This window comes from Abrus precatorius, unplaced genomic scaffold (genome assembly GCF_003935025.1).
Source record: "Abrus precatorius isolate BTA unplaced genomic scaffold, Abrus_2018 Scaffold9, whole genome shotgun sequence".
Lineage (NCBI taxonomy): Eukaryota > Viridiplantae > Streptophyta > Magnoliopsida > Fabales > Fabaceae > Abrus > Abrus precatorius.
Window position 1 is genome coordinate 29,676,248 of NW_020874439.1, and position 22,755 is coordinate 29,699,002.

General features: G+C 30.8%; 2 protein-coding genes across 2 annotated transcripts; one reads left to right on the forward strand and one right to left on the reverse strand.

The window, feature by feature from the left end:
- The first annotated feature begins 327 nt into the window (after positions 1-327).
- On the forward strand, positions 328-2,803 carry LOC113849452 (pentatricopeptide repeat-containing protein At5g46580, chloroplastic). Its single transcript, XM_027479369.1, has 2 exons — positions 328-2,601; positions 2,666-2,803. Exon 1 carries the CDS (start codon positions 365-367, stop codon positions 2,516-2,518), a length of 2,154 nt encoding a protein of 717 aa, XP_027335170.1. The 5' UTR covers positions 328-364; the 3' UTR covers positions 2,519-2,601; positions 2,666-2,803.
- A 406-nt stretch (positions 2,804-3,209) lies between these two features.
- On the reverse strand, positions 3,210-9,423 carry LOC113849451 (protein phosphatase 2C 29-like). Its single transcript, XM_027479368.1, has 4 exons — positions 7,422-9,423; positions 6,769-6,882; positions 5,374-5,638; positions 3,210-3,923 (listed from the first exon to the last, which is right to left on the reverse strand). The coding sequence occupies exons 1-4, from the start codon at positions 9,171-9,173 to the stop codon at positions 3,799-3,801; spliced, it is 2,256 nt and encodes a 751-aa protein (XP_027335169.1). The 5' UTR covers positions 9,174-9,423; the 3' UTR covers positions 3,210-3,798.
- Positions 9,424-22,755: the final 13,332 nt, after the last annotated feature.

Sequence of the window (22,755 nt, forward strand, 5' to 3'; positions counted from 1 at the left end):
TGAAAGTGTGAAAACTTCATTCTGGAAATTAATTTCTGAAAATGTATAACCTTAATTTAAAATTTTTGTAAAAATAATTAATAACTCCAGAAATTAATTGATAAAATGTAAAAATTTATTTCTAAAAATTAATTTTAACAAGTGAAAAATCTTAATTAAAATTATTGTTAAAAATATTTTTAAAATTATAAAAAATTAATAAGGTGAAAAAAAAAAAGTGGGTACAAAAAGCAATCTACAAATCAACTGACCAAAAAAAAAAAAGCGAAAATCAGAATATCTAGGAATAGGATATCTTCATTTTTGGATTAAGATAAGGTTATAAAATAATATCTTAGAACTGGTTCGAAGCCAAACCACTCCAATGGCTACTCCTCTTTCTACCATCGTGGATATCTACTTCACAGACACCAAAAGAACAAGGTTTTCCTTCACCACGCCTTCTACTTCTAAGCAAAAAATCCGTAGAAAAATTTCCATACACTGCACCACTTCCAATTCCATTCCAGAAGCTCCTCCCACATCAACCTCTGACAACAGCAACAAGAAGAAGAAAAACACTTCCTTGTCCGACCAACTCGCACCCCTTGCCAACAAAACCTTATCAACGGTCACAGGAGACCAACCCTACGTCTTGTCTAAGCCAAAATCCACATGGGTCAACCCCACTAAGGCCAAGCGCTCTGTGCTCTCACCTGAGAGGCAAAAACGTGTTCCTCACTCATACTCTCCACAACTCAGAGATTTGAAACGCATTGCTCAGAAACTCAATGATTCTGATTCCCTCTCCGAGGCTCAATTCTTGGCTTCTTTGGTGGAAATCCCACGTCCACTTACTAGAGAAAACGCCCTCTTGATGCTCAACACATTGAAGCCATGGCAAAAGACTCATCTTTTTTTGAATTGGATCAAGACCCAGAATTTGCTTCCCATGGAAACCATATTCTACAATGTCACAATGAAGTCTTTGAGGTTTGGGAAGCAATTTCAGCTGATAGAGGAGCTTGCACACCAGATGATTGACAATGAGATTCAACTGGATAATATCACATACTCAACCATCATATCATGTGCCAAGAAGTGCAACCTTTCTGACAAGGCTGTGCATTGGTTTGAGAGGATGTACAAGACTGGTTTGATGCCAGATGAGGTAACTTATTCTGCTATATTAGATGTTTATGCTAGGTTAGGCAAAGTTGAAGAGGTGATAAGTTTATATGAGAGAGGGAGAGCAACTGGGTGGAAGCCTGATCCTATCACATTCTCTGTGTTGGGGAAGATGTTTGGGGAAGCTGGGGACTATGATGGTATTAGGTATGTGCTGCAAGAGATGAAGTCTGTTGGGGTGCAACCTAATTTAGTTGTGTATAACACCTTGTTGGAGGCAATGGGAAAGGCTGGGAAGCCAGGGTTTGCAAGGAGCCTGTTTGAGGAAATGATTGAGTCGGGGATAGCCCCGAATGAGAAGACTCTAACCGCTGTTATTAAGATATACGGCAAGGCCAGGTGGTCGAGAGATGCTTTGGAATTGTGGCAACGGATGAAGGAAAATGGCTGGCCTATGGATTTTATTTTGTATAATACATTGTTGAATATGTGTGCGGATGTTGGACTGGTGGAGGAAGCTGAAACTCTGTTTAGGGACATGAAACAGTCTGAGTATAGCAAGCCAGACAGTTGGAGTTACACGGCAATGCTCAATATATATGGGAGTGAAGGGGATGTTGACAAGGCAATGAGATTGTTTGAAGAGATGTGTAAGGTGGGTGTTGATCTCAGTGTGATGGGGTGTACCTGTTTGATTCAGTGCTTGGGAAAGGCCATGGAATTTGATGCTTTGGTAAGAGTTTTTGACATTTCAGTTGAGAGAGGAATTAAGCCAGATGATAGGCTATGTGGTTGCTTGCTATCTGTTGTGTCTCTTTCTCAGGGTAGCAAGGATGAGGATAAAGTCCTCGGTTGTTTGCGGCAAGCTAACCCAAAATTGGTTGCCTTTATTCAATTGATTGATGATGAAAAAACTAGTTTTGAGACTGTCAAGGAAGAGTTCAAGGGCATCATGAGCAATGCAGCAGTTGAAGTGAGAAGACCCTTTTGTAACTGCTTGATTGACGTATGTAGAAACAAGGATCTTCTAGAGAGAGCCCATGAGCTACTCTACTTGGGAACCTTGTATGGATTATACCCAGGTTTGCATAACAAAACTGACCAAGAATGGTGTTTAGATGTTCGATCATTGTCAGTTGGTGCAGCTCTAACTGCACTCGAAGAGTGGATGTGGACACTCACCAAAATTGTTAACCGAGAGGGTCCACTGCCAGGGTTACTGCTAGCCCAAACTGGTACTGGTGCTCATAAGTTTGCCCAAGGACTCAACATTTCTTTTGCCTCTCATTTGAGGAAACTAGCTGCTCCATTTAGGCAGAGTGAGGATAAAGTTGGCTGTTTTATTGCAACTAGAGAGGATTTAGTCTCTTGGGTTCAATCAAATTCTCCGTCGGCTGCTACTGTAACATAGATGATGGTGGAAAAAACTCAAATGACATTTACCTTTTCCGTTATGGTTATTACATAACAATGATACTTGCACGTTTGTTTATTGCTTCAAATGTCGAGATGTGAAGAGTTGGAAGACAGAGGAGATGGGTGTGATCTTCCTCTCATTTCTTAGAGTGTATACACATCCTGAAATTTATTATTTTTTTCTCATCATGTTGTCTCCCACCTTCAAGTGTAGGCAAAATGCTGCATGCATGCTGCCATGAATCGATCGTTAGGCAAATTGTGAGAGAAACAGGGTCCCATCTCCCATGCATAATTGCGTACCTAATGGTAATACTAATTAATGCTAGATATTCATACACAACTTTTACATTATCTTAAGACAAATACTATCCATTGATCTACGGATGCCAATTAACAAATTTAAAAGAAATGTTTAAATTAAAAAAATATATATTGATAATGTATTTTTATTATAATTTCAGTACACTCATACGTAAGTTTTAATAAAATTTATTTATTTAATTTCTTAAATAATATTATTAACACAACACATCTTAATTAACAGAAAAACAATCATCTACTTAGTTTAGAATACAAGAAATTAACAATTAATGTTCGATTTCGTTATGCTTATTTTACGTTTTATTCTGCATTATATAATTACATGCAACGCACTGATCTATGCAGAAGTCTAAGAGATCTCTAATTCAGAATAATCATGTTAATTCGCTGTGGTGGAAATCCACCCTCGATTATAGATCGTCATTTCTGACTAAGGACTGCTCGAGTTCAGTCACTACACTTGTATCCCCACTCATATACACCCACGTTTTCTTGGCTCTGCCAGAGAAAGAAAAGAAAAAAAAATAAATGCAAAGGGCCTTCGCTATGCAAAATTTCTATGATTTTTCATCTCTATAACTGCAAAAAATAAAGGCGGGGGAAAGGGGAAATAGAGCTGCGAATATTAAAAAAAAAAAAAAAACAGTAGCTTTACTATCTTTTTTTCTTTGACTCCTCAAGGGAATTCCAGAAGCCCATCTGCGATGCCTTTTCTTAGCTCAAACCAAATTGCATTAAGCATTCTTTAATTCTGGATAGAGCTTTAGCAGTAGCCTCTTGCCAATAAAATCTGAGATTCCTCAGTTGATAATTTTTAACGTTGTAAGACCCAGAAAAACATATTCAGACCCATGAAAAATGGATCAGGTGTGAAACTATGGCACTGGCTTCTCAAGGCATCCTCAGGCGCAAAAATGTTTTCACGGGTATAGAGCCAACAACTTCTAGGTCTCACGGATACTTCCCTGATGATTTCCAGATTCTTCCTTCAAGTGATATCACCATAACAGTAACATCATCATGATACTTCCTCCGATCTCCTTGTGGGATATCCAGCAATTCATGAAAATCCATTCCTGCCACAATTCGATGCTAAATCAATACTCTAAATGCAGGTTGTATATACATAATAGTTGAAACATAACAGGTCAAAAAAATCATGCTAGAAATGAAATCAACATATTGTTTGTAGAAATTTGCCTCACTTTCTGCACTATTCCCATCCCCAGGGGTTGAAAAGAGAAAAGCATCCTACTATGTTCAAACATACATCAAAGTAAGCTTTATCCAACTACAACATCCTAAAATACCCAAGCTAACAAAAGTGGTAGACACAGCAACCGTCCTGAATTTAAACCTGTTATCAAAGGCAAACTATGGTATACAAATTAAAAAGTCCCCTGAAATTGACTTCATACAATTCAGATAGAGAAAATAATTTAGAAGCTCACAGAATTGATAATATTTTAATGAAAGAGTAAAATATATGGATCTGTAAGAACTGATGAAAATAATGTCGTAGCTGTGGTGAAAAGCTACAAATTATTAAAACAGTAGACAAAAAGTGAAGAAATTGGAAAATATAAACATAATACAGAACATCTCCCACCAAACTACAACATGTCTCCGAGGCACACAAGATTTTCAAAGGAAAGCAGAACAGGTCGGGTTTAACACCACTACAGCAGCTAAAAAGAAAAGAAAAATAAAAAGAATAATTATAGAGCTTCCAACACCAATGTAGCAAAAAAAAAAAAATCAAATCCTTCAAATTTCAACATGTATACTCTGCAAGTGTTAGTGTTTTACTTCTTAAAATCTAGCATCAGTTTATTCTTCAAGCATAATTTAGTTGAAATACATCTTAAAAGTGGAGATTAGCATGAGCTTATGTCTTATATAAACAACCAAAGAGAAGTTAAAATATTAAAAATTTGCATCACCATTTACGAAAAGATCAGTGAGTTAGGAACTTGATTGCAAGGTATAAAATACTTGAGTCGCACATTGGAAGTATAGTACTCTAACGTGAGATTTATAATGTCTTAGACTTTCCAACTATAATAGCTAGCTTTTGTAATATAATTTTCTCAAGGTTTTTTTGTCAATTGATATCAAAGCCTTCCACCATATCTTTCAGTTGCATTCGAGCAACTAAGATGGTGATACCAATATTGCAGTGTTCACCTGAGACTGGTCAAAGGGACTAGCGCATTGCCAACTCACGAGTGTAGGGGCTGCAGTGCATGGTGGGATGTTAGGATTCAAATGCAAAGTATAGGGGTTGAATTCCACATTGGATGTGGAAGTATGGGAATTTAATGCGAGATTTATAAGGCTTTGGGCTCTACAACTACAAAAGCTAGCTTGTGGTATTGTTCTCTCAAGGTTCTTATGCTTTTAATTCATGTATGAAAAGAAATACTAATTAATATTCCCTCCACTTGTGTCATTCAAAAAATTGCACATTGCACGTCTAACAAGACTGAAAAACAAGAAATACACAAGGTCAGAAGATTCATTTACCAGCCTTCTTAGCAGCACGGAGGAGCAGCTCTTCAATTAAATGTTGGGCAGGATCTCCTTCTGGAAATTTTTCCATGAAGCTCTCAACATGAGAAACCACTTCTTCATTGTTTAAATATTGATATAAACCATCAGATGAGAGGATCAAAAACTGATCTCTCTGGCATAATCTATGGTGACGTAGTGAAGGAGAGCAAGATATATATGGAGTAGTGCCAATATATTCATTACGAAACATCTCTAGTACTGCATCATTCCACTTTGGCTACAGAAAAATTCAATTCATACCATCATGTAAGAATACATTTGTGTCCAACAATTAAGAAATTTATGCAACCCTAAACAAATAAACAATCAGGCTTCTAATTTTGGGTATAGATGAGCATCAGAACAGAACACGCAGCAGTATCATAAGCACAACAAACATGAGCTTGATGACAAATAAAAGATTGTTGTAGTAATAATGAATGACAATGCAAGCATGTTCTCACGACAATTGACTTTATTAATAACCTTCTCATTTTGTCAACCAGGATCAGGAGTATATTGCAAGATTGAAGTCTAATTGTGTGTTTGGATTAGCTTAATTTAGAAAAATAATATTTTTTTTTTGGTACCTTTCGTGATCTGAGAGAGCTTTTGAGGGGGGAAAAACAATCTAATGATACTGGTTACATCTGGGTTTCCAAACACACTACAGGTTGGACACTGGGTAGCTAAAATCGATACAGTTTATCATAAAGTGTACACAATCTAGTGAACACAATCTAGTGAACACTTTTGAATATTTCTGAATTTATATCACATGTTTTGCAAGTTTACCCTTTTTTTGGCTGAGCGCACAATGGAGTTTTACAAGGTGATAGATATTTCAATTTATTCCAATAACTAATATCAACATAAATGTTCAGCATATCAAAATATAATTATAAGAATACAAAAGGATCAAGAATAAAAAGATGTTTGCATTTATGAATATAGATAGTTAAAATGCACACCAGTGCATCTATGCATATAAATATGTTTATGGCTTCATGCATTTTTTTAAATACTCAACAATCTGCATATATGTATTAACAAAAGTTTATACCCATATCAAGTAAGAGCATAAGAGGTGAGAAGAATCAATTTCAACAAAAATATGGATGATTTAACACAAATCTAATCTTCATTCATATTAAACAAAAACATGGATGTGACACTTACTACACACACATCTAACCAAAGAAAGGCACTAAGCAATATGATTAATTAACTTTCATTCATATTAAAAAAATCAACATGAAATGTCATTCCATAATGCTTGAACTATATAAGTCAGCATATTCCCTCTGAAGGAAGCAGGAAATGGTTCAAAAACACATTGTATTAATAAAACAAAGTATAATAAAAGACCTGTTTCAAAAATCCAGCCCCAAATGCTCTGGTGACCTTAAGACGACCCTTAACTCTATCATTGACTATACATTGGGTATCATCAGGATGCTCATTTTTAATTCTAATGACTTCCTGCAAAACAATAAGCTCCACTTTTTAGGCAACTCATATAACCAAGTCACAACATGTGAAGAAAAAGAAAAAAATACTAATAGCTGCAACTACCATTAATATTATAACTTCTAGTATGTTTAACTAAAACAAGACAACAAAAAATTATGAAGCCAACAATCTAGCCTCCTGAACATGTCATAACAAATTACATAACACAGCGTGTTACTAAATCATAAACTTCAACTGCCACTTGATCTGGATTAAATGAAAGAAACAGGCAATCCTGATTGAAATACAGCCTACTTAAGGAAAACAGCACAAAGAAATGCATGCACACCCAAACTCAAATATGCCCATATTTGAGTTTGATGGGAAAGAGCATTATTAGCAATAATGGCTGTGTTAAATTCCAGTAAAGACACTAGAGAATAGAGAGTAGCTTTATGGGCACTGAAGCTTTACAGTTAGTTGGGTTTAAAAATAAGGTGAAACGAGACTGGGAGAAGCAGAGGAAGAAAATAAAGCATTTCATTTCATCTCTAAAAAATTAAACTTACTTCTTCAATGCTGGTGCTGTGGTCAGTTGACAGCTGCAACGCGACCAACCTCATTTCTTGAGCAGGACCTTCATTCCCCAACGTGATTGCATTTCCACTTTCACCTAAAGCCAATGACTCTTCAACTATGCTCTCGGTGCTGGATCCAACATCTCCCGCATTAGAATTAATCTCCTTGGGCTCATAGTGTGCAACAATAGCACGGCTATCCCCAACATTCATCACGTACACATCCTCATCCCTCATCACAACAACCAAAAGACACGAACCCATCAAAGCAAGTTCCGGATTCGTACCCAGAAGCTTATCCGTCATATCCAAATACGCAAGCTCCGTCACTTGGAGCGCCCGAGACATTGCACTCAAAACCAGATCATGATCCACGGGACCCACTTTCCTCTTCCTCCCACCAACACCAACACCACCACCATCGTCACCACCACAAGGCTTATCCTCCGCTCGATTCTCAACCTCCATCTTCTCTTTCTCCTCCGCCCCCAAACTCCACGGCAACAACTTCCTCCCATGACCCTCCTTATGCTTAGACAACCCGTGCTTCAATTTCGACAGCAACAGCCACCTTCTACTCACAGCAGAACCCGCATTGGCATTGTTAACGCTCAGTGCATCATCAACGGAAAAAGCAAACCTATCCGAACCCGAAAGATCGAGTCCATCTTCAGGGTCTTCGGCCAGAAGCTCCCACAGCCTCCGACGTTTACTCTCCGTTCCTTCTACCTTCTTGGCAGAACTAGAAGTTGAATCTTCTACCTCACTGTTTTTCACTTCAGCACTCTCCGCTACGGGATTTCCTTCTTGTGCTTCTTCTTCTTCAACTTCCCAGAACAGACCCTGAAGCTCGTTGTGAACTGCGCGGTAAAGGTGACCCATCAGAAACTCCGGCGCGTCGGGGCCGTTGAAACCGTCGTAAATCCCAACGAACAACCACCCTTGCTCCTCCGACACCACCACGTGAACCCGATCCTCCCCTGCCTTCCCCAACGCCCACTGCACATTGCTCTCGATCCTCGCCTCCGCCGCCGGCTTCCCCTCGCTCACCGGAACCTCCTTCCTGCCGACGAAGTTCAACACCGGAACCACCCACGGCCGCTTCTTCTCCGACAAGTTCCGGTGAAACGCCTTCTGGAACCCCGAAATCCCTTTCTTCTTCTTCTTCTTCTTTCCATAGAGCCCTCCCAGCGGCGCCGAGAACGGAACCTCGCCACCGTCGGCGGCGGAGCCGGCGTTGAGCGGCCCGGAGAGGGCGTTGCTCTCAATTGGACCGGAGAGGAAGAAACCGCTCCCCTCGAAGGGTTCGCCGCCGCGGGGCACCGGCTGAAGCGGGAGAGCGCTAAACGACGACGTGCTTTCGAAGCCATTGACGAGATTGCCCTTGGAGGAGGCTCCAACGCAATCGGCTGCATCGTCGTCTAACTGAATAACGGTTTTGGGGACGGAACTGTTAGCACTAACGGAGGCTCCGGAAATGGCTTTAAATCCGGTTTCATGAAATTCGGGTCGGATTCGGGGCTCATGGGTCGGGGAGAAACGGAGGGAAGTGGAAGGAGAGAGGAAGCGATCGGAGTGAGTGGGAGAGAGGAATCGAGCGGAGGATCTGACGTAGCAGAAGGAATGGCCTAGGGTTTCGTCCAATGGCTCCGTGGCTGTGAATATCACGTCTTGGTGGACCGGTTCGTTTGTCCGGTTCACCGGTTCGAAGCACGAACAGAGGCTCGAAACTCCACTTCCCATCACATTTGAAGTGTTTCTCCCGTTTGGGTGCGCAGAAAATCCCCCAACCCCAGTGTTGAGAGGGAAAACAAAATTAATACCTCAATCCAAAACTAGAAAGAGGGGCGCCAACGGGAGCTACTAGCTAGATAGACAACAACAACCTCATCAATTACATTTAAAATTTAAAAAGAAAAAAGAAAAGAAAAGAGAGAGTAAGTGAGGAAAAGAAAACAAAACAAACGAGGAAAGTGAGTAGAGGGAGGAAAGACGAAAAGAGAAGAGGGGAAGCGTTTAATTTGTATATATAATAATAATAATAATAATAATAAAAAATCTTTGAGCGTTGAGAATGAGAAGGGCGAGAAGAGTGAGTTGGGTTTGTAAAGAGGGAAAAGGCGAGTAGAAATTTTGTTCTAGTTTTGTCCTTTCTGTGGGTTTTTCAAATGTTTTTTCTTGTGTTTGTTTGTCAAGTTGTTGGGTCTGATATGAGTAGACGGTTACGTCTGGAAATGCTGTGGGTTTATATAAGCTGGCTCACACGTAGGATTCCAAGCTCCAACTCACCCTCTCCATTTTTACTTTCAATTTCGATGGTTTTCACAATGACCATGAAACCAGATGTTTTTATTTCAATACCATAAATTGTATGTACGAATAATAATATATTACTTTCACTATTAGTTATCCAAAGTCTAAAGTCTAACAGAGAAAGGTTACATTTGGTTGGCTGGGCATTTTGTCTTTTCAGAAAATTTAGTTTGGACTTCGCATTGGTTTCAGCTTTCAATGGAAGATTCAAATTCGATTGAGGCCTCTTTAAGTCAATTATTAAACCAAACCACTTGATATCGAGTGCTCTGGTTTGGTTAACTAAACATTTGGAAGATACAAAATATTATAAATCCTTAAAAACAAATTATAATAATAATATAATCTATGAATGTTTTAATTTTGTAACTGGTTCATCACAAATGAAGTCCGAAATTAATAGATCATTCTAGATTGTATTTATATGTCGAGTTAATTACACCCAACATATCTGTGATCTTCCTCTTAACGATAGATGATTTAAACTAATAATAAACCTTTAAACAAATATAATTTTAATCGATCACTCGAATACATTTTCACAAATATTTTATTTTCATTCCTGCATAGCATGTAGCATTGGCAATTATTGACTCGTAACAGCAGTTACTCATTCATTTTTATTTTCACAAAACTAATGTTAACGGTGATATTAGTAGCTATTCCACAGAAAAGGTATATCATTAACAATGGAACCGGTGATTTTTTAATTGAATCTCACTCCCTAGAACTGGTGCATATTCTCAAATCTGAATTATTGTCCAAGCTTTTGTTTGTGGCTCAATCCCATGTCATGTGCCCATGTTATTTAATTACTTTACCCAATTGATTGTGCAAGAGAGATTAGATGGAACTGAGCACATGTTTGTTAAAAAAAAAACACTAAAAATGGCATTTTACATCACAAGGTCGTTTGGAAAAATGTGTGTTTCATATCCATTTCTCTTGTTAGCTATATTTATTCGAGAATAAAATATTTTATGACAAAAAGAAATAATAATTTGAGTTTAAGACCTTCAAAAAATTTAATGGGTTTAAAATACGTATTCAATCCTTATCTGATGATTTAAAAAGTGTGTATATTCCCTTTTATATTACACAGAGTAATGCCGTAGTTATGTCTTAATTAGAAAAAAAAAAGGATGTTCTAGAGATATTTTGAAGTCATTTTTTGAGCTATTGAATTTCTACACATGTGAAAGGTAGACTGGATATTATTTTGACTACTTCACCCTTGTCAGTATTGCAGTCGAATATATAAATATTTTAGTTTGTCGTCATTTGACGTGTTGAATTTAAAATATTTGACTAATTTCTTAATTTAAATTTAATTTATGACCTTGTTTTTGGACCTTATTCATTCTTCAACCTGGTTAGTCTTTATCTTGTTTATTAAATAGAATTGCGCCCGTCATGACTTCAACTAGGCAATTAATCATGGTAGAACACGATTTGCAGTTGTCATTTATCAAGTCCTGCATTGCCATGCCCACAGTTGTTAACATTAAATATCCAAGTGCATTCCAAAAAATGAAACGATATATATAGTAATATACAAGTTGATTTAATTAGATTTACGTTGACTCAGTTGTAGATCATTTTTGTTTAAAAATCTATTTTTTCCAAAACGCGTACCTTTGTTTTAAATATTTGTCATTGTTTTATATTTTTAAGAAATAAAAAAAGTTGAATGTTCAACAATAGACTACCAAATTTGAAAGGGTAATTTAAATAAAATAAAAAATATTCACGTACGTGTATAATCCGCACGAGAAATTGGCTCACTCACAAAATTGAGTCACCAAATAAGTTATTCAACTGCGAGTCAATACACTTTAATCGGTAAACTTGATAAAAACGAAACAATAAAACAACGTTAAATTTTTTTTTAAAAAAAATACACTTAGTAGTTTCAATAAACAGAAGGAAATTATAATATTTAGAAAACTGTTTAATAATATTATATATGCATCTTATTGTTAAAATAGATATAAAATGTCTATATTAATTTTAAAAAATTAAATACTTTACTAATAGAGATTAATGTGATGTTAAATTGTTAAAGTTTGACATTTTTCTTCAAGTGATGAAGACCAAGCCAAAGATATTTTAATTCATATGCATCCATCAACATTCTTATAGGTCATGTGCAAGTTTTAAGTTTGTAAAAAAAAAGTTGAGTCTATTTAAAGGTAGAATATGACTAAACTATACCTTTATCCAAAGCTTTTTTATAGAATTGAGTTAAGGTTGATTAAGAAAGTATAACAAGCATAATTGAAACAATTTAATGTATTACACAAATGTTTGTAGTGTATTTTGGATCCTATACTAGTATGAGTTATATATAAACATAATGGTTACAAAAATATTTCATATACCACGTTAAATATATTATTTTCTACTTAAAATTTGCAAACATAAAATTATTTTACTAAATAAATTTTACTTTTATTTCTTTAATTACTGTCTTTAGCATACATATTAACGCATGCTTTTATTTTATTTTTTAGAAAAATATATCGAATTTAATGAAATACCTTCTAAGTTTTTGTATATTTATTTGAGTAATGTTATATTTCCCAATAATATTTTCTCAATAATGTCCTCTCCTATTTTATAAAAAATGTATAAAACAAAAATAAAATATTATATATATTCAAAATATTAAAAAATATATATTTTTGTTTAATAAATAAAAAAATTATGAAGAAATTATAGGTGGGTTTCAAAATACTTTATTATTTTTTACTATGCTATTTATGCCATACAATAAATTAAAACTATTTATGAATGTTTATTTGATTTAAAGTTTATACGTTAATTTAATTCTTCAATATATAATATGAAATGTCTCGATAAATAATTATAAGAAAATTATTATTTATCAACGGATAGAATATGCTAAGCATGAAATTATTATCTTAATATAACTTTTGTTTATACCAAAAAATTAAAATATTATTATAAATATTATGTATTTATACTAATAATATGATACATTATATTAATATTGATGTTTTAATAATATATATTATGTTTTATATTTAAAATTTTCATAAAATAAATTATTATTTTTTAAAAAAATTAAATCAAATGAAAAAAAGTGTTTAAGAATTTAACCGGTACAAACTTGAGTTTTTGAAATCTCTGACTAGTTTAATATCTTAAGAGATAAAATTTAAGTAGACTTATTTTTACGTGGTTATGTATTTTTTTTAAATTAAATTTAGAATTTTAACTAAATAATTTGTGTAATTAAATTGTATATTAAAAGTTAACGTTAATCACTAAAAGTAAGCTTTAATTTTAATTACAAAATAATATTAAAATATGAAGACACTATAACTAAATTTTAGACATGTTTTAGTTTCTCTTAGCAGTTATATGTATTTGTCATAAGAAATAAAAAGTAAATTAAAGAAGGGTTAAGGTTCAGTCGTAGAAAAGTACCAGCAATAGATCAATAATCCCAAGTCTGAACTGATTGATTTCAACTAATTAATCTAACGACGTGTTAAATTTTCGTAAAAAATTAATTTTGATAAACAGTTATTAATATGATTAAGAGTGTTATTATTATATAAAATTTAAAATTATTATAAAACCCCAGATAAAGTAATAAAAAAATTGAACAAAATAATAAATAATGACAGGATTTGTTATGAAAAATAAAAAATAAAAAGGAGTATAAAACATTTTAGATGAAGCGTGATGGGAGGAAATGGACGGTGGTAAGTGAACGAGGATACGAGATAGGGACGGTCTGTTAATGTATATATGGATTAGACAAAAGTCGCAGTCTCAACCCCTTTTGTCTCAATCTAATTTTGATTTTATCTTATCTTTTGTTTTTATTTGGCAGCGCATCTTAATTATTTACTAATTATTATGGGAAGTCGTGGGGGAAGCTTTTCGTCTTGGTCAAAGAATAATCCACTTTAAAGGTAATTATTATTACACTCTTGCTAATTAATGCCTAAACGATATTGATTATAGAATGTCAATTAAAAATACCAGAAATTATATTTATTTTATTATTAATTACTTGAAACACTGATTAAATAAATCAGTAGTTATTTTGACAAGGAGACATAAATGAAAAGGAAATTAAGATGTGAAAGGAGAAGGCGGGAAATAAGGTCTGTAAGTCAATGAGTTTGTTGAAACAAACGCTTCCAAGTTAAAAACCAGAGACGACCGCATGTGATCGCCATCGCATGGATATTCCTATTCGTCAATTCAGTTATTTTTAATTGGACAAAATTTTGGGAAATTATAGCCACTTTTAATATATTTTTTAATTAAAAATTATATTTTAGCGTCTTCAATGACATATAATAAAAAAAAATTATCAAAATTATATAATTTAATATATTAATAATATTAAATATTATAATTTTAAATCATAAGAATTGTATTTTAAAAATATTAATTTTACTTTATGTCATTCAAGATTTATTAAAAAATAATTAAAAATTTTTAACTTAAAATTTTGGTGCATATTATTAAAAAAATTAATTTTTAATTAAAAATAAATGTTTATCAAAACTGAAAATATGCAATTAATAATAATAACAATATTTAATTAAAATGATAAACGTTTATTATAATTTTTATAAATTTAATACAATAAATGTATATTTTTTATAAAAAATATTTATAGATATTTAAATTCAAATATTTTAAAAATATCAAATTTGTTTATAATATCATACTTAAATATAAATTTTATCCATTTATTTGTCATTCATAATAATCAGTAAAATTTCCGTATAATGCATAAATATTACAACTTCGGGATCAATTGCCACTCATCTGGATCAGAATTGCTCTAACGAATCCAAAGTTAAGAAAATTTTGAATTTTTTATTAGCTAATCGTTAAACTAATTAATTTAGTTTTAATTAATGGTTATCCATTTTACCCTTTAATTATTTAAATAACATAAATATTTTAAACGAATAAAAAATATTAGTGAAAATGTAATAATTAATATTATATTAAATGTTTACCTAAATAAATAAATAAATAAGAACAAAATCGTATATATGTTATCTTTTTTTTTATCACACTTTTTTAAACATATTTTTACGGTTGCTGAAATTTATTGAGACTCACAAAATTATATAAAAGTTTCATTAAATAAAAAGCAAAACCCACTTAATTTTAAGAATACCGATAAATATTAATCAATAAGAATATATTATAAAATTTACTCTTCTACTTTTTCTTTTTTGATAATTTGTTAATTTTACTTTATTTATTTTTCATTGTCATATTATAAAACTAATAAAAATTAATATTTTTATAATTTTATCCTTAATACTTAATGTTTGTTAGGTAAAGAATGATAACTATTAATCTTTATTTTAAAAAATAGCCTTTAATATTTGTTGTCTTATTTAAAAGAAATAAAAAAATATTTTTAAATATGATTAATTTCTTTATATCCTTATTTATTCTGATATTTGTATTAAAAATAACTCATATGCTATCTTCAATTTAAAAAAATTATTATAAGTTTTTTTTCAAAATATACAAAATAAATACTTAAATTAAATTTTAATTGTATTAATTGGTATTATTTTATTTTTATCTATTGTGATATTTCTGATAACAAGAAATTTACTCATAGGGATGAAATATTTATTTATTTTATGTGTCTATCTATATGAAAAGGGATATTATATTTGCATAGCTTACACAAAGAATTACATTTGATTATTTTTGTCAAAATTAAAAAATTATAAGAATATATTCAAAGAGTATTTATTTTAATATATTTCAAAAGTGCATAATGATTAATATAGAGTACATAAATAAAGTATTAATTAATTTTAAATTAATATAAAATTTTGCAAACATAATCTATACAATATTTCAATCTAATGATTACTTTTAAAATAAAATTCTTAAATAAATTATTAAAAAATATAATTTTTAGTGTCAATTATAATAATGTATTTTGATCCTTCTCACGTGTAAGTGTATATATAAATATATAAGTTGCCAATTTGATCATTTAATACTATAAATATTTCAAAATTAAAATATAAGTTTATTACATATAATAATTTTTATTTATCTTAATTGAAATTAAGTTCCTACATAAAAATTTATTTTTAAAAGTAATCCCTACTATTAATTCGTATAAAAGTGAGTATTGTATTTAATAAATTTATTTTAATCTTTATGTGTAACACATTTTTCAGTATATGTTAAGAAAAACAGAACAAAACAAGATATAACATATTAGAATGAAAAAAAAAATATAAAATTTCAATATTTATATATAGAGAGAGAAAGAAAGAGAGAGGTTTAATTAAGTGTTTAATTTTTACAAAAGTTACACAATTTAAATTTAATTTTTATAAAATATTCTGTTAAATATAGTCTCTATTTATTTATAAATTATTATTTTTAATTTCTCTAACTGATAATCCAACAAAATTAACATTTAATGGTATTTCAATATATTATGTTAGCTACGTGAACTAAAAATATTAGTTTGTGAAAAGTAAAAATTATATCTTAATTATAAATTTTATAACAACTAAATTTAAATTATGCAACTTTTGTAGGAATTAAACATTTATTTTATAAAAATTTATTATTTTATTTTATTTTTTGTGCTCATCAAATATTTTTCATAAAATAGAATATTTTTAAAAAGTAAAATTAGTAGATTAATCATTTAACTCTTTATTTTAATTCAATTAGTCTTCTAATTTATTTTTTCTTATTTTGATTTTGATTTAAAAGGGGGAAGAGGAAGTAACTAAGGAGAAAGAAAAAATGGTTATGAAAATATAAATGAAAGGTAAAAGAATGAAAAAAAGGAAGAAAAAAAAAAGGCAATTGAAAAATTTGTTGAAATATATTATATTTTCATCTAAAATTACAAATAAGAAGAATATAAATAGTAATTTCTCAATGGAGATAACACTTTTTATGAATCAACAAGGCACTATTGTTTAATACTCCTGTCTTCACACCTCTCAACAAGATGGTTGAAGTAAATGAAAGCATTACCACATTTTTTATTTTGTGCATGCTATGCTTTATTCTTCTTTGTGTCAAGAAATATTTTAGGAAGAAATTACTACTAAGATTTGTTTATTTTTGAAAAATTGTTTGATATATCTCTGGACTATTCAATCCTTAAATCATTTGGATGCACTTATTTTATTCTTTTATAGCTTTATGAACAAAAAAATTAAGACATCTTGCTTGTTTATATTGCTTTATTGGTTAAAACATTGAACACAAATGATATCGTTATTGGAATCCTATTTCCAATAGATTATGCATCTCTCATCATATTACTTTTCGAAAAAAAAATCTTTGTTTTCTATACTATTTAGACTTTAACACTCTCTTAACACCAAGTCTTTGTTTTTAACCATTTTTTTTGTTCAGTTGTTTCCAAGTTATTATACAAGTAATGTAACGTCCTGAATTTTGTAATATTAAGGTCCCTGGGTGTGAAGCATGAAACTATCGTCTTGTCGCTGTAGCGAGAGGTCTCTCACTGTAGAGACAAAGCCACAGTTTGAGCTGCAATTCTAGGTGCAGTCTCGCTGTAGTGAGAGGGTCTCGCTGTAGCGAGATTCTGTAGAAATCAGAGTACAGTTTTATTTGAGTTTTTTGTTGTAGCGAGGGAGAGAGTTGCTACAGCGAGAAGACCTTGCTGCAATAAGAAAATATCGTTGTAGCGAGAGTGTCGCGACCAAAGAGAATTTAAAGGAGTTAGGGTTTGAGAAATATTATTTCTCATATTTCCTTCGAAAGTTCTTCGATTCTCTCAACCCAAAACTCTATCCCACCAATTAAATTGCCTCCAAAGCCGTTCGAGAGTTTGATTGAAGATTGGATTCGTGTTAGGAATGCTTGGAGGTGAGTTTTAATGGTTAGGATTTTTGTTTTTCACTCCCTTTTTCTATTTCTTTGTTTCCTTGGATCCTCATGGAGTTTTTCCATGTATTCAGGCCGAAATCTGTGTGGAGAGAACTTCCGTGGTTGAATTCAAGTGTAGTTCTTCAATCTAAGATAAAGGGGGACCTACCCTATCTCTTTGGGTTTAATTGTCGTGTATTTTGATGAATATTGCAATGTTGTTGAGATAAAGGGTAGGAAATATGTATATGGTGGAATTTGCTGTGTGTTGTGATGTGTGATAGCGTGTGGAAACCCGTGATGGGTGATTGTGTGGTATGAGTATGCTAATACTTGATGAATGAGGAATGTAAATGTGAACTATGTTGAAAATATTGTGTGAGTAAATACGGGCAATGTGTGTGCCGTGCAATGTGAATAAGTGTAGGCCGAGAGCCTTGTACAATGGTGAATATTGTGTGTGTGGTTAAAATGAAATTATGTTGTAAATGCATGTCGGTACTTGAAAACGATTATTGCGAACAAATGTGGGCCTAAGAGTCGTGTAAAATAAATGATTGTGGACTTTGTGCCGTGAATTATGGCTAAATGCTGAAATGTGTGTGGACAAGGCGTGTTAACGCCATTATATTGTACTGTGAATGGTTCAGCCATACACTAAAAGTGTGGAAGATGAGAACAGTAGAAATACCTTGGGGAATAGTGAGTGGTGGTGACACCGACAGTGGGAGCGGGTGCACCACAGGCCACACACTCTCTTCCTGACTAGACCTCTGACCACTACTTTTACTAAGCGACCTATGACTGCCCACGTGGTATCCGTGAGAAGGGGGTAACTGGCGACCATTCATAGTGAAAATATGTGATCACAGTGCCACCGTGAACGTGGCTGGCGTGCAATTGGTGCATGGGATTATTGTTTAATAATTTACGTGTGTGTAAACTGTTTGACGCCGTGAGTGTATCGGAGTTGAATTAAAATTGAATTGAGTAGTAATGCTGCTTGTGAATATATTTATATGAATTGTATTAGAAATGATGAAAAATAGCAAGGTGAGATTCTGTATTTGTTGTGTAATGCGTAGTGTAGAGTAATCATCCTTATATTCATTTTTCAGATAACCAAGACGATCAACATCGGTTTCAGTGAAAGGATGGATGGAACTGCTATAGGACTTAGAATATTATTTTGAAATTGTTGTATTTGAATAGGTCCTGTAGTAGTTATTTGATATGAACTTGTAATTTTTTCCTTAAATTTGAAACATTTTAATGAGGATTTTATTTGAATGAAAAAGTTATTCTCCCTATTTTTGTGAAATTCATTATTTTGGAAAGTAAAACTAAGGTGTTACAAGTAACCATGAAGAGCTCTTAATTGATCCTCTTTCACCTACTCATGTTAAATATGTTATTATTGTTCTTCTTGCCTTTGCTGTATGTTATTCCACTTAAGTAGGAGAATTTCCTTATTATCTTATTGATTACCATTGTTATCTTGCTATTGCAACTCATGGACTTCTTATCATGAGTCTAGTATTGATCCCCTTTAGTATGAAGCTATGCATGAATAAGATTTAGCTTTAGAGAAAACATATATATATAAGACTTAGTTGATCTTCCTCCTAACATGACCCTAATGGGCTATAAGTGCGTCTATAAAATTAAGACTTGTTCTAAGAGGATTGTTGAGCTTACAAAGCTTACTTAGTGGCTAAAGGGTATATTCAAAAGTATGGGATAGACCACATAGAAACCTTTGCACCAGTGGCTTGTGTAACCTTTGTTCGTAGTCTCTTAGCTATTGTTGTAATTTGTAAATGAAATCTTTATTAAATGAATGTCAAAAATATCTTCCTACATAATGATTTGACAAAAGAAGTCTATATGCATTCCTCTCTTGTTACCATTCTCCTTGTAAGGTTTGTATGCTTTGATGGGCTTTATACATGTTATCATTCTTCTTGAGCTTAGTATGACAAATTTAGTTCAATCCTACACAATTTAGTTTTATTTTTGGTTCACATAATTTTGTATTATTTATTCATTAAACTAAAGATGAAATTGTAATTCTACTTTATATTAATGATATGATCATGAATGATGAATCTTGAATTTCAACATTACAGCCCTTTTTAGTCAAAATTTTTAAATGAAAAATATTGATTTTCTAAGCTATTCTTGGGTCTTGAATTTTCTCAAAATTCTAACGACTATTATCTTTCCTAAGTCAAGTATGCATCTGACTTACTTTCTCAACTTTGCATCATGGATAGAAAAAGTAAATCCACCCCCTTGAAACTCAATTTAAATCTTACATCGCTTGATGACACGTTTCTTGATACTCTTATTTATCTTATTATTACTTTTGATATTATATTTGTTGTTTATATTGTCAATCAATTTATAACTATTTCATACCTGTCACTCCTTTTTGCCATCCTTAGAATTTTGCGATATATTAAATAATTTTTTTTCAAATTTTTTACTTTTATACAAACTTTTCTTTAGTCTTATCTAAATACTTGGTAATGATTCAACATATTATAGATCTACAATATATTATTATTTCTTCTTAAGCAATTTTCTTATTTTTTAACATAATGAAAAGTGAACTATAACTTCTTGTTCTAGACCAAAATTTAAATATCGTGTTCTTATTAATGCTACTATAAATTACTTTGATTACAATGATTATTAGTTGGTATAGGTGTTTTATATTCTCTAAATATTATCATTCATTATAAAAATAGTATTTATAATTTTTTTTATAAGTGAGTAAAGTACGTTAAAATCAATTATTACCTCGTAGGATAACATGTTACCAATGACATAATTCAGTTGATTTTTGTTTTCTTTACTAAGTAAACAACTTTTTTTTTTTTTTTATCAAAGTTGATATATCTACTCGTTTTTAAAACACAAACCAAAATTATGAAATATTTTAAATAGTAATAATTAACTAATTATAATAACTTAATTGAAACAATCCTATCAGTTAAATATTTTCTATACAAGTTTCTTTATTTACATTGACTTGCTATCATAGCAATTTATACTCTATCATCTCCATAATATATAATATGTACCTGAATATATATTTTCTTATGTCTTGTACATTTTTTTTATTAATAAAGTATATTTTTTAAACAAAATAAATGAAATAATAAATTATAATAAAAAAACTTAATTATTTATTTTTTCATATATTTAAATTTTTATTAATTTTTTAATTTTAAAATATTTTAAAAAATAAAAGTACTCAAATTTTTTATGGAAATTTATAATACAATAATAATAAATGATAATTTTTTTAAAAAAATAGTGTTAATCAGTGATATGTTATGAATTTAGAATTTTTATTTTATTTTTTGTATTGAATAGTAGGATATGATATTTTGAAATAATTCTTATCTTGTAATAAGATAGTTCTATTATAAAATTATATAATTTTATCAAATAATAAAATAAAATAAATAGTATTATAAAAAATGTTGTGATTTAAATTAAATATAATAATACTTATTATTACTGTTAATTTTAATAATTAAACTTGTTTTCAAGTATTTAAAATGATAAATTTGTATTAAAAAAATTTCTTATATTTTTAACATAATAAATACATTAAATTTTAATAAAAAAATTATTTTTAATTGTTTAACCTCAACTTTAATAACTAAAGTTATGATAAAATTTATATGTTTTCTTAGTGTTATTTATTAATTAACATCAATTTTTAATAAAAATTATATTTAATTTTATTACATATTTTCAAGATAAAATTCACTTTTTAATTAATAAACAACATTAATAATGTTTAAAAAAATTGCACTAACAATAAATAAGAAACTGTATTTAAATTTTGTTTATAATGTTAGAAGTTTTCTACAATTAACTAGTCATATAATTTTAATTTAATTTAAAATGTTAACAAGTGTTTATTAGTTAACAAATAATTTTTTAAAAAAAAATTCATACTTATGATACTTTTTAGATAGTAACTTAAAAAATTAAGGTATTAATTAATAAAGCCTTAATAAAGCCTTAATTCAAATTTATTTAATATAATCATATCTCATTGTTTATAACAATAACGCTTATTGTTATGTATTTTATGAGTTTTTATTTATTTTATAAAGTATGTATTAAATAAAAAATGACATATTGAAAAATGTTAAAAGTATTTAATACTTTTGTTTAATAATTTAAGAAGTATAAATAAAAATAAAAGAATAGAATTAACAGCCAAGGGGAGTAATTGAATGGGGTCCACTGTCCACGAGGTAGGAATAGGATTAGACATAGATATGTTGGTCAACGACCTTTCACAGATTCACTGAAACGTAGGTCCACTGTTTCCCATCGTGACGTCATCCCTGTCGGTACCTTTCTTCATTTCTCACCCTCCCACTATCTTGTTTTATGCTCTGTACCCCTTAAATCAGGAGAACATTTTTCAATACAATTACCCTTCACACTATATTCAAATATTTTTATTTTAAGAATAAATAACAGCTGAAAATTTTCAAGTATAGAAGTAAATTTGCCTTTATTGATGACTATTTTCATACACACAATTAAAAATTATTATTTTTTATTAAGATAAGACTTATAAGATAGATCTGTTTACTAATCTTGTCATACTCTTTTAGTTACTTATGCTAATTTTATTTTAGTTATTGCAAATTTTTAACCAGTATACATTTACATAGAATAAGAAAACGTATTAATAAATTTAATTTTTGTTATTTATGGATTATTTCGGCTTAATCTTTAGTTTCAAATCTGAAATATTCACAAAGATACATGTGTTATGAACAAGAAAGTGTTATAATTTTTAATAAAAAAGAGGTATATTTAACTTCTTATCATATACAATTTTGAACAAATAAAAAATTTACAGTTAATAATGCATATGATTTTTTATTAACATGTATTATCAACTAGACATTTTAATTTTTAATTTATATTGTTACTCTCTTGAAATTCTTCCTATCTTAAAATGTTTCTTCCACGAAGCTAACCAACCACAGTTCAGATCACCATTGGAACTCTTGAAACAGTAACTCTACTCATCCATGTATGACACCAAAACAGTACAAAATACTTTCTG